Below are 12,380 nucleotides of genomic sequence, written 5' to 3'. Positions count from 1 at the left end.
CAGGAAGTGATGCTGAGTGAGAGCCTGGGCCTCCCTGCATCCTCCTGGTGGCTGGAGAGGGGGGTGTTGGGCTGTGGGTGCCCCTGAACCGCCGAGGGCATGGAGGGAACTGGTGGCAGTGCTTGGGGTGACCCCAGTCTCCTCAGCACCCTCTTTTGCCCATGCCATCCTGCAGTGCATGGCTCTGTGAGCTCCATGAGCTCAGCACCCCACATAGGACTGGGGAGGTGGACAGGGTGTTGGGGGTAGCAGAGCATCACAACTTGTGCTGGGGTGGGGGAGGATGCATGTGTGCGTGTGACTGCATGTATGTGCAGGCTATAGGGGTGCATGTGTACATGCAAGCCATATACATGCAGTGGGCATGAAGCTAAACAAAGCACCCATGTGTGTATGCACACACACGTGTCTGCCTGTAGGTGCACCCACCTGCCAGCTCTGCCTGCCCCACACCAGGCACCCCACCGGCAGGACCCTGACACAACAGCCTGGCAGTGGGGTCCCCTGTCCCTGCTCCATCCAAGGGCTGGGGTGGTGGTGGGGGCTGGGGGGGGATAAGACGCCTGCCCGTCCTTGGCGCGGGTGCAATTCAATTAATGAGACCTGGCCCTGGTTCAGTGCAGCCAATAAAGCTAATGGCCCTGCACAGGCCTGGCGATGCCCGGCCGGGGGGGCCGGGGGCCATCTGCTAATTAAATGGGGGTGAGGGACCATGGAGCCAGCAGTGATGTCACCTCCCTGGTGCTTCAGATGGGGGGGCCCCAGCTGAGCACCCCCTGCCCACCGTGCCCTCTGCCAGCCCCTGGGTGCCAAGCAGGGTTGGGGAACAGCCATGAAGTGTGTGGGACCCCCAAACTTCCTGCCCCCCCTCTGGTGCTGCTGCTCACTAGGAGCTCTTCCGAGACAAATGTAATTAGTGCCCAGGCCTGGCACTGCTGCTGCCCACGCTTGGCACTGGCAGCTGCCCCGTGGGGATGGATCCTTGCCCAGCATCATGGTGGCATCATAGGGGTACATGGGGGGGCTGCTGCCAGACCCCCTTTAGCACAACCCCAATGGATGTGGGGTGTGCCTAGGGGGTCCCCATTGCAACCCATCCCCCTGCCCTGTGACAGCTCCATGGTGGGGTAGGGGTGCCCAGGGCCGTGTAGGGGTGTCCTGCAGTAAGAGGCTCCCCTGGGTAACACTGTGCCCACAGCACAGTGCATCAGCCAGGCACCCACTGGGGGGCAGGCCAGGTCAGGGGGGTCCCTGAATGTGTTCTCAAGCTCCTGGGAAGGGGACAGGCTTGGTAGGATGCCAGGGGGCTGGCAGAGGGGCAGGGAAGCTCTTCCCCCAGCCCCCTTCCACGTGCAGGCACTGCCATTTAAAGTCTGGGGTAGGCAGGAGCTGCCGGAGGGAAACTGAGGCAGGGTCAGGGTGGGGGTTGAGGGTTGAACTGCGATGGAGCATACACAGGCGTCTGGGTTTCTCCACCCCCAGAACAGAGGGGGCTGGAGAGGTGGGCACTGTCCGGCATCCGCCGCAGGGGATGCTGTGCCCCGGAGCGCAGGCGGGTGAGTCCGGAGGGTGCCGAGCCCCGAGCCCCGTGTGCGGGAATGGGGGGAGCAGGAGGAAAAGGAGGAGGAGGGGGAGGAGGAGGAGGGGGAGCGTGGCGGAGCTGGCTCCCACCCAAGCACTGCAGGACATGGGCGGGCACGGTGCTCCCTGCCTGGCTGCCAGCGCGCAGGCGACGCTGGGGGACCGGAGGGGGGGACCGGGCCCGGTGGGACCGCAGACCCCCAGCCCATCGCCGCACGGCCCCGTGCCTACCGCCGGGCACCTTCTGGGCATTGCCCGGGCACCGGAGCTTGTTGCAGTCGGGCCGGGGGGGGACACGGCTGGGTTTGGCCGCCACCCCGAGAGAGCCCTGGGCAAGGGTCGGCCGCTGAACACCCCCGCCCCCCACCCCCCGGGCAGGGGCACCATGACCGGGCTGAGCTGGTGCTTTGCCACCTTGGTTAGCTGGGGGAAGTCCTTGGTGTCCTGCCTCCTGCCCCTCCGCGCCTGCCGCCACCGGGAGGTAAGCGGGCACTGCCGGACACGGCGTAACGGTTAGGTCTGCATGGGGGGCACGGAGCTGGGGTGAACTCCTGGGGTGCGGGGGGTTGGGGTACGGGCTGGAGCTGTCCCTTCCTGCTGCGGGCAGTGGGGGGTCAAACCGTGCCTGTGCATGCCAGGGTGCCGGGCATGTTCTTTGTCCCTCCTTGTGTTCCCCCCAGTGTGTCACTGGGACCCCCACTCCCCGCAAACCCGCACCCGCGGGCCCCTGCAGTGCCTGGCTGGAGAGGATCCGCTGGGATCTGCTGTACAGTTTTTCATGCAAAGGGATCTGCTGGGATCCCTGTGCCCTTACAGAGTAAGCGGAGAGGTGGGGGTGTCCCCATGCTGTAGCACCCACAATGGGGCACCCGTGTTCCCAGTCCAAGGGGACTGGTGTACCAATAAAGCACCTGGCATGAGAGATCCCTCTGTCCATAAAGTGCCCAGCATGGGGGATCCTTGTGTCCATAAGTACCCAGCACAGGGGACCTCTATACCTGTGAAGTGCTCAGTCTGTGTGAGATCCCTGTGCCCAAAAATGTGCCCGGCATATGGGATCCCCATGCCCATAAGCACCCAATGAGGGGCATCTCTGTCCCCATCAGCACCTTTTGTGTATGGAATCCCTGTGCCAGGGGACTGCCCTGCAGTGGGACAGATCCCTGTGCTCCTGCAGTGCCCAGCATGGGGACACATCCTGCCCTGCCACCTGTGCCAGGGAAACTGAGGCAAGGAGGGGAGAGGCTGGTGGAGGGTGCTGGGCTCCCACTGTGCTACTCTCACTTGGTTCCTGTGCCTGCCATCCTGCCCTGTGCCTGGCAGGATGGCATGGGTCACTCCGGCTGCACCGTGCCAGCAAAGCTGGTGCCAAAGTCACCGCTGGGCAGCGCCGGGGGGAGTGTCACTGCAGGGTGGTGACAGGCCAGTATGTGCTAGGCCAGGGACCCAGCTTGGAGCTTGGAGGACAGAGGTCCCTGGCTGCTCAGGGACCCCAGCGAGTGCCAGGGACACACGACCGTGAGCTGCTGGGGGCATGGGGGAGGTGGGGGGCACTGGTGAGGTGTGGGGTGGCCGTTGTGTGGTGCCAGGTCCATCCCTGTGTCCATGTGTCCCTGATGCGGGTGTGAGAACAGGGACTCACTGAGGTGTGCAATACGTGTGTGTCTGTGCATGTGTGTTCATGAGCGTGCAGATGGGGCTGGGGTGAGAGTGAGTGACAGCTTGCACAAGTGTGGGTGCACAGCAGGTCCCTGGGAGCTGCCATGGGTGCGTGTCCTGCCATGGGTGCATGTGTGCTGGGTGTAGTAGTTGTGCAGAACCCCTGTTAGAGGGGTGTCCCCCAGCCATACCCATGCACAGACATTGGTACCCACACATGCCTGACATGGGCTGTATGTGTGACGCAGATGAATGCGCCCTGGTGTGTATATGGGGTTGTGTGTGTGCGAGGTGTGCATGTCCCCAGTACACGCAAAGGCAGTGCGGGGACGGTTCTGATGGAAGCTGCTGTGGGGGCCTTGGGCACGTGGAGATGCTGGGAGGTGGGACAGAGGATTCCTAACAAAGCTGGCCTTCACTTGGGGTATGTGCCCGCATCACTGGTACCCGTGGGGGGGACTGGGCTATGTGCCCTGTCTGTGCGCCTCTGCTGAGAAAACGAGCCCTAAAAGATGCTCACAGGCAGTATCGCTCTTGCATGACCCTTGTCCCTGCCCTTCTAAGGGGACTGGGCTTGTCACAGCAGTGAATGGGAGGGGGTGATTTATGGGGGGGTGGGGACAATCATCTCTACTGGGGCTTTCATTATGGGCAGTAACAAGCCTGATTAATGAGGGTTGTAATGATGGGGAGATAGGGTTGTGGGGTGTGCATGGACAGGCTTCCCCTGTCTGTTTGGCGCTGTGAGCAGGATCAGGCCCCCCAGCCTTCCCAATCCCCAAGCCATGTCTTGGGAGGCAGGAGTGCTGTCCCCATCTGTCCTCTGTCTCAGCTGGAACATCCCCACAGGGATACCTCTACTATGGTCTGGATGGGCACAGCAGAGTGGTGGGGTGGAGGGTGGTAAGAAAAGGATATTTTAGAGAGGGGTTGCTGCATTTTGGGGGGATCAGATGTGGGAAGGGCAGTGTCTGGGAAGGGCAGCTCCCCCCAGCCCACCCTGCCCTTCGTCTCTGGGCTGGCAGTGGGATGCAGTGAAAAGACGGGAAACTGAGGCATGGGGACGGTGGGGATTACAGTGCCCTCGTCCCTGCAGTCCCTGTGCCAGCCGTGCTCGTCCTGCCAGCGTGTCCTTCCCCCCGGCGCGTCCCCCAGCCTGACTCACACCCTCATGGTCACGGCCGGCTGAGCGCAAGTTTCCAGGCTGGAGCCGGAGTCAGCGCTGGCGGCAGGGGGAGGACCATGTGCCGCACTGCCAAGACCCCCAAGAGGGGTTGGGGTACCCTGCTGCCAAATCCATCCCTGTTAGGGCCGCGGGCTGCCAAGCCGCGCTGCGTCCCGCCTGGAAGCTGTCCCCCCTCACTGAGGCCCTCCATCTCGGCGGATGGATGTCCGCCGATCCCTCCCCGTCTCCCATCCCGGGACCACCCAGGGGATACGGCTGGGGATGGGGGAGGAACACCCCTTCCGCAGGATCCGCTGGAGACCGGAGGAGGGATGGGAATGAGGTGGGTGGCGGGTGCTCCCCGGGTCAGCGGAGGTAATGGATCCCAAATGTGTGCGTGAGGGAGAGGAGGAACAGGACAAGCAAAGCCCCTCTTCGGCCCCGCCAGTCCCGCATCCTCCTTGCTGGGATGGGGGGTCCTGGCAGCCCGCCGGGGCCACCTCCGTTGGAGTCCCGATGGGCGCTGTGGGGGTCAATGTGCGGGGGGGTTGCAAAGGCACCCCCTCTTCTCTCCCGGCTGGAGGGCGGTGTGGGGCCTGGGGGGCGGAGCTGGCGGGCGGAGCGAGGGGCCGGGGGCAGCTCGGCCGGCCGCGGGCAGCATGATCGGGCTCTGCCTCTCCTGCCTGCTCTGGGTACGGCCCGCAGCGGGGTGCACCGGGGGGAGCCTGCCAGCAGCACAGTGGAGCCCGGCAGCGGTGTCCCGGAGCGGGGCTGGTACCGCGAGCGGGCGGTGGACGGGTCGGGGGGAGCGGTGGGGACCAGGAGGAGCGGGGGAGTTTACGCAGGGGCGGGAGGGCTTGAGAGGGGGGAACCGGGACAAGCGCTGGGAGAACAGGGGCCGAGCGGAGGCTGGCAGGGACGGCCGGTCACTGGAGCGGGGCTGGGGGGACCCGACGGGGAGCAGGGCAGGCAGGAGCCCCGGGAACTGGGGAGAGAGGAGCAAGACCCAGCCCGGGAGAACGGCGGGAGTGCACGAAGGAGAGTCCGGGATGGGATGCGGAACAGAGATGCTGGACTAGGGGGTGTCTGTGGAGGGGGTGTGGGGCTGGGGATGGAGAGAGTGGGGGAGAGAACCCCCACGAAGCCCAGCCCGTGGCACCGGCCAGGTTTCTCCGACATTGCCTGGTGTTGAGTCTCTGCTGCTCTACTGGAGCGGAGGGAAATTGGCAAACGGGGGGATCCAGTTAGTACTGAGGGTTTGGGGCTCTGTCCTTTCCATTGTTCCCTCTCATCACCAGGGTGAGAAGGTGAGCCAGGGTGCAGTGTGGTGCAGAGTGCTGGGTGAGCCTGAGCCCATAGGGTTGAACCCAGGTGTCCCAGTGCTCCCACACCCACACTGGCTTTGCAGCCTCATGGGAACTGGGTGTCCCAGTTACCCCCCCACTGCACCTCTCTGCAGTGCTGGGCAATGAACCCAGGCCTCTTGGCTCCTGATGAATTTGGCTTCCCTCCCCAGTGCCTCTTCCAGCCCAGGACACCTGGGTCCCCTTCCAGCCTCCTTGGGACTGAGTGCTGCGGGACCCATGGCCAGGGATGTCCATACCCATTCTCACTCTTCCTGAACCACATGGAAGCCAGTCCCTGGAGATGGATACCTATCCATGAGTTCCCAGGTGGCATTCCCAAGAAGCCTCCCATTTCCTCCATGTATCCTTCCAGCAGTTCCCAGTCCTGGAGGAGTGAGGCTAATTGGGGTTCTGCCAGTATGGCACTGGAACAGGGGTGCTTCATGGGGTGGGCTGGTTTCCTGGCCGGTGGGTGGCACTGGGTGGGCAGAGTGCCCCCCAGCAGCAGAAAGGTGGGGGTGTAAAGCTGGGTGCTCGGTCAGCAGGCCTCCAGCATGTGGATGGTGTTGGCAATGGGACAAGCAGAGTGGGCTCTGTGGGGTGGGAACTGAAGGGGTAGCACTTTCCCTAGTGAGGATAATTGCTGTTAATGAAGCAGACCCATGCTAATGTGTGGCATGCTAACAGAGCAGAGTGGGGTGTAAGTGTGTGGGGAACGTGTTGGCATCCCAGGGCATCCTGTCCAGGGGTCCCTGGGAGCAGGGGGCAAGGCTTCTTCCCGGGGCACCCCGCAGCAAAGATGCTGCTTTGCATATGCAAACGAGCTCATGGCATCGTTAGGCCTTGCTGTCACCCAGCAACTGCAGCGTGGGAGCCCCTGGCCCCGGGGAGCTTTTCCCACGGCTGCCGGATGGGTGATGACCCGCCTGTGCACACACGTGTGCATGGTGTGTATGCACTCAGCTGTGTGCACCTCTGTGCACCGGAGTGCTGGGGGCTGCTGAGGGACCAGAGGGAGCAGGCTGCCTGGGCGAGAGGGGCTTGCACATGTGTACAAACCTGTGCGGGTGTGCACACAGTTGCACGTGCATCTGCATGTGGAACATAGAAATATTTCCACGTGTCTGCTGCTGCTGTGGCTGGCAGGGATGTGCACACTCACACATACTTGCACACTCATAGGTGTGCACATACACCTTGATACATGCATTGCGTGTAGCACACAGGCGCCATCACAGCTCTGAGGGTGTTTGCACACATGAAGGAATGTAGTGCATGTGTCCGGCCCTTCTGCCTGTCCTTGCATGCACTGGGGAAACTGAGGCAGGAAGACTTTTTTTTGAGGGGGGTGTACTGAGCACCTTGACGCTTTGGCACCATCCCCCTTGGCTCTGGTGTGCTGCAGAGGCTGGAACAGAGCAGAGCGCCTGGGCGAGGGGGGGCTGCCGGGCCTCTGCTTAATCTCATTAGTCTTGGCATGAAAAGGCGGATTTACAGGGGCTCACGTCTTCATCTGGCAGCGGGTGGGTGGGCAGGCTGGAGTGCTGCCAGGGAGCCGGCGAGGGTCGGGATGGGCACTGCCTGCCCGCAGCACCTGCACACGTTCGGGTCCATCCGGTGCTTGCCCTCTCCGCATCGGCCTCCCCTTGCCGCGGGCCGCTCAGGCTCCGGGGGCTCCGCACCCCTGCCACGCACCCCGGCACGCGCTTCCCCCGCCCCCCACCCAACACGCGGTGACGCGGGACACCGCTCCTCGCGCGGGCACCGTTCCCGCGGCGCGCGCCTGGGCGCACGCGCGCTGTGTACCCACGCACCGGCGCGCAGGCACATCCCTGCACGTGCACGGACGCGGTTTCGCACGTGCGCTCCCGCGCGCGCACGAGCACGCACCCCCGTCCGTGTGCACGCACTCTCCCCCCCCCCGCCTGCTGGCGTGCGCGCTGCCCGCCAGGGGGCGGCAGAGACTATTTAAAGGGGCCGCGGCAGCTGGGGACGGGGTTCGCTGCCCCCTGCCCACCCGGGGACAAGCCTAGGACCGCCCCATCCCATCCCGCCGTGCCCATCGCCTCAAGGCCCCGGGTGATGGGGTGCAGGGACACACATGTTTCTTCCTATGGGGAGGATGGAGGATGACCCCCCTGCCCAGAGGGAAACTGAGGCAGGGCTGAGGGCCTGGGTCCATACCACCTTTATTCCACTGACGAAGTCTTGTGTCCCCTCTCCCAGCCCCAGGATCTGGAGGCCCCCCCAGAACACACTTTTGAGATGACGAGCTTCAAGAAGGTGAAGGCATGTGGGATCTGCCGGCAGGCCATCACACGCCAGGGCAGCACCTGCCGAGGTGAGCTGGGAGCTTGGGCACATGTGTGGCAACAGGGGTGTACTGGAGGGGCTGCAGGACATCAGGGGACGCACTTGTGTGCCTACATGTACAGCTGCATGCATGAGGATGGGAAAGTGGGAATACATACTTGTGCCAACGTGTGTGCACACACACGTGTGTGCAATTGTTAGAGGGGAGTGCATGGATGTGCAAGAGCACATGTGGTGCCTTTGCAGGTGGGAAGGTGGCTTGGAGCAACGGTGGTCCATGGAGGCATGTGTGCATGTAGCAGTGTGTCAACGCATGTGTGTGCAGTGAGTGTGCAACAGTCACCACAAGATGCAGGTCTGTGCGCACAGATGGGTGCTCACACCCTGTGCCATGCTCGCTGCTCGTGGTGCCCGGTGGGACACAGGCAGTGCTTCGGCCCCTTGCACGTGTGCCGTGCTGCTGAGCCCCGTGCGAGGGACGGCGGGCGGAAACGCCACGGGCTGCGGGAACAATGCGGCTTCCTGCAACGCAGGAAACAGCCCCAAGGGGAGACAGGGCCTGCGGGGCAGCCGTGGCCATAGCTGTGCTGTATGGGGACCCTCCTGTCCCCCGGGGATGGGACATGTGGCTTTGCAGGGCTGCCTGGATGGTGTGGCAGTGCCTTATGTTTGTGTGTGTCTCTGGCCTGCAGTGACCCTGTGCATGTGCTGTTCTCTGCAGGGGTATGGGCACGCGAGTGCAACAAAGGCAGGCGGGCAGGAGGTGGCATGGGCACCGGCAGCTCCCCTGCAGCACTCTTGTGCATGCCAGTGCATGTGCGAGGCCTCGTGTGACGTGTGCATGCATGGCTCTCCCTTCATGCTGTTTGCTCCTGGGCACTGGGGATTGCACTCATGCGGTCCCTGGCATGCTGTGCACTGAGGGGGGGATGGCTCGTGCATGGTGGTGTGTGCCCAAGTGCCACATACATGTGCATGTGATGCTGTGCCGGTGCCACCCAGTGAGCGCATGTGCATGCATGTGCCTGCACGAGGCATGGGCATCCATGTACCTGTCGCTGCAGCCTGTGCCCAGTCCCAAGGTGTTGCGTGCCCTGCAGTGTAAGGTGACACCATCCATCCTGCCCTGCATGTGGGGTGCCCTGGGGCTGCCCCCAGCAATGCTTCCCCTCCTGCCCCCTCTAACCTTCTCTCCTCTCTTCTTCCTGCAGGCTGCAAGCTCTCCTGCCACACCAAGTGCCAAGCCAAGGTAAGGCTGGCACCCTGAGGCATTCCCATCTGTGCCAGGGACATAAGGGACTTGAAGGGGGGATGCCATGGTCCATACGCTAGCTGAGTCCACCAGGTGGGCACCCAGATGGGCTAGTGTCACCAGCGGGTGAGGCTGCCTGGCACATGATGGCATGTGCCCATTCAGGAGCAAGGCTGGGTTTTGAGGTGCAGCCCTACTCAGAGGGGGCTGGCAGGGATCTGTGCCCCAGTATCTGGAGCTGGTGCCCTTTGTCAGGGGGGGTGCTGCTGCACGTCGGCGCCATGCGCCGTGGCTGAGCGCTGCCGCTGGCACGCACACAGGCTGAGCACATCTTGGGATATCCAGCGCCGCCGCAGGCGGATCTCTCTGGCAGGCAGGAGCGGAGCTGAGGATGCCCAGTGGTGGTGTCTGCCTGTCCGGCTGCTGGGCTGGCGGAGGAGAACCCTACAGCAACCCAGGTTCTCTGGAGAGCTGGAGGTGGGACAGCACCTGCTGCTGCACTGCTGGGGAAGGGGAGGCTGTGCATTCCCAAATCCACAGGGAGGCATGTGTGCCAGCCGGCTTGGAGCTGGCATCTCGGGTGGGAAGAGGCTGGTGTGCCCCGGGCAGGCAGTGTGGGCTGGGACATGCCCACGCCCGTGCCCATGCCTGTGCCTAGCTGGGCAGGGAGGGAGAGGAGAGGTCTGGGGGAGTGGAGGAGGCTGTCCTGGGGGACAGGCATGTGTTGGGCTTTGCAAGGTGCTGTGTTGTGCGGGAGCACTGAGCCGTGGTTGGGCTGGTGGAGGAGGTGGGGACACAATGGGCACATGCCTGGCACCCTGGGCCCTGAGCAGGCAGGGCAGAGGTGGCTGGGAGGCTCTGTGTGGCTGTGCCAGCCCTGGGGACCATGTGTGCCAGCCCCAGGGCCCTTGTGCCGTGCTAGGACTTTGTGCCAACCCTAGGGACCTTGCACCACCCCAGGGAACCCCATATCATCTTGGGGACTCTTTGTCATCCCCGGACCCTGTGCCAGCCTTGGCACCCTGTGGCACTCTGGTGACCCTGTGCCAAAGATGCCCAGGGGCTGAGGCCAGAGGAGGAAGTTTGCCTTGTGCTGCTGGGAAAGGTGAGGGGGTATGGGATGAGGGGATGCCCACATTATGGCAGGCAGTGGCTGGGAACATCTGCCAGTGATTTCCAGGCAGAAGGGAGTGTTGGGAAGCGCATGCGTCTGGGTGTGTTCCCGGTGGGGATTCTCTGATGTCTGATATGGGGTTGTGAACTATGAGGTTGCTCACACAAGGGTCCCAACATATGGGGTAGCCTGCGTGCAGGGGCAGCCTATGGCTCACTCCAGCAGTCGGCTGCAATTCATTAGCCTCCATCACCCTTCCCACGCTCGCTGGAAGTTGGAGCCCCCTCTGTGGGGCCGGCTAGCTGAGGGGTGTGCTGCTGGGGGGTACGTGCATGGGGCCAGCGCCAAGGGCCTTCTGCAGAGCTCCTTTGGGCCAGCGCCCAGGGAGGGGCTCCTCCGGCTGGGCAAGCATCCAGCTGACTCACACACCGGCTTGTTATTGTAGGGTCTCTGGGGAGGGCGAGTGTGGGGAGGGGGCTTGGCACTGAGCAGAAATGGCCTCTTGTATACCTGGAGCCCCTCGTGTTTAACCCCTGCACCCCCAGAATACTTTGAAGTGGGAAGGTGGGCTCACCTCCAAACTGCTGGCAGCTGCACCCCAGAGTGCATCCTCTTTCTGCCATGGACATGCTGCCAAGGTCCCGGTGTTCCCCCCTCTAGTTGCTGCTGACCCTGGAGACTGTCCCACAGTGCTTTGGCAGCATCTTCCCTTTGGTCCCCATCTTTACCCCACTGGGACCTGCCCTGACCCCTTGTTCTGTCCCCCCCTGGCTCCTGGCACAGCTGGCTCCTGGCCTGAGTGGGGGGAAGACCCCACGTATCCCAAATGGATGGGGTATGGTGGGAGAGGGGAGAGATAAGGGTGTCAGTAAGGGGGGCTGGTGGGGTGTGAAGGGCTGTACTGGGGATGATAGTGTGGGGTGTCAGGAGTTAACCTGGGGTGTGATCGGGATATTTGGGGGAGCACTGGGGTGTGTGTGGAGACATCAGGGAGAATTTGGGGTGCTGGGGCAAGCTGTGTCCCCAAGGAGGCAGTCACTGGGCAGAGCTGTGCCAGGGGAGGCAGGACCTGTGCCCTGGCAGTGATCTGCACACCTCGAGGACCCCCGCTTGAGGGACAGTGGTGGGGTCAGGAGCGGGACCCGTGCCCCGCAGTGGCAGAGATGCTGGCGGCGTGCCCGGCTCTGGGGGGGCCGGGGCAGCCGCACACACATCAGCAGGGAAGCACGGCGCTGTTCCCATGCCCATGTAAGGCCCTTCTCGTGCTCTGTGCCTCCGCTCAGGGATTTTTCTTTGCTTAGCAAACCTCCCTCCCTCTGAGGAGGATGGACGGATGGACACTGGTGTGTATCTGACCCGCTGAGCCTGTCCTCTCCTTCCCTCCCTGCACTGAAACTGCCTGCCCAAAACAAGGAGGGGTGCAGCTTCCTTTCAAAAGTGGGGAAACTGAGTCACGGGGCCTTGTCTGGGGACAGGCAGAGATGGGGACATGGTGTTGGGTGCAGTGCTTTCTGTGGAAGTGGTCAAGTGTGGGTGAGCCCATGTGTGGTCTCGTGCTGGCTGTGGCACAGCCAGGATCTGGTGGTGACACTGCCCTCCCAGCCAGGATGCTGGGAGGAGCCCGAGGATGCTCCAGATTGTGGAACAAAGGAAGTGCTGGGGGTGTCCCCATCCCCTGGGATTCACTCACTGACTGTGGCTGGATTTTCCCATGATGCTGCTTGGGGAGGCTGAGAACAGACTGGGGATGATGCTTCTCCCTGTGGCAGGAGCTCGCCTGCTGATGGCTGGCTTGGCTGGGGACAGGGAGAGCTGCGGTGTTTGGCTGCCGAACTGGCTGGCCATTGCTGGCGGGTGGTTCTGGGAAGTGGCGGCTGTGCCAGCCCCTGGGTCTGGCAGGGCTCCAGCCTGCCCTGCTTGCCCCATACCACAGTGGGGCCCACAGCTCCT

General features: G+C 63.4%; 1 protein-coding gene across 4 annotated transcripts in view; it reads left to right on the top strand.

The window, feature by feature from the left end:
* Positions 1 to 2,021: 2,021 nt before the first annotated feature.
* The window catches only part of TNS1 (tensin 1), a 68,274-nt gene continuing 57,915 nt past the window's right edge, over positions 2,022 to 12,380 (top strand). For 2 of the 4 annotated variants that reach the window (XM_034061667.1, XM_034061666.1), the window contains exons 1-3: positions 5,040 to 5,097; positions 7,978 to 8,092; positions 9,276 to 9,313. In XM_034061667.1, coding sequence (XP_033917558.1) covers positions 5,065 to 5,097; positions 7,978 to 8,092; positions 9,276 to 9,313 — 186 coding nt within the window. In that variant the 5' untranslated portion in view covers positions 5,040 to 5,064. Of the gene's footprint in view, positions 2,063 to 5,039; positions 5,098 to 7,977; positions 8,093 to 9,275; positions 9,314 to 12,380 lie in introns of those variants that run through there. The other 2 variants (XM_031053059.2, XM_031053061.2) reach the window with 2 other exon arrangements.

The sequence above is a fragment of the Melopsittacus undulatus genome, chromosome 4 (assembly GCF_012275295.1).
Source record: "Melopsittacus undulatus isolate bMelUnd1 chromosome 4, bMelUnd1.mat.Z, whole genome shotgun sequence".
Lineage (NCBI taxonomy): Eukaryota > Metazoa > Chordata > Aves > Psittaciformes > Psittaculidae > Melopsittacus > Melopsittacus undulatus.
Note: the sequence above shows the minus strand (reverse complement) of the source record. Positions and strands in the feature narration are given on the sequence as shown.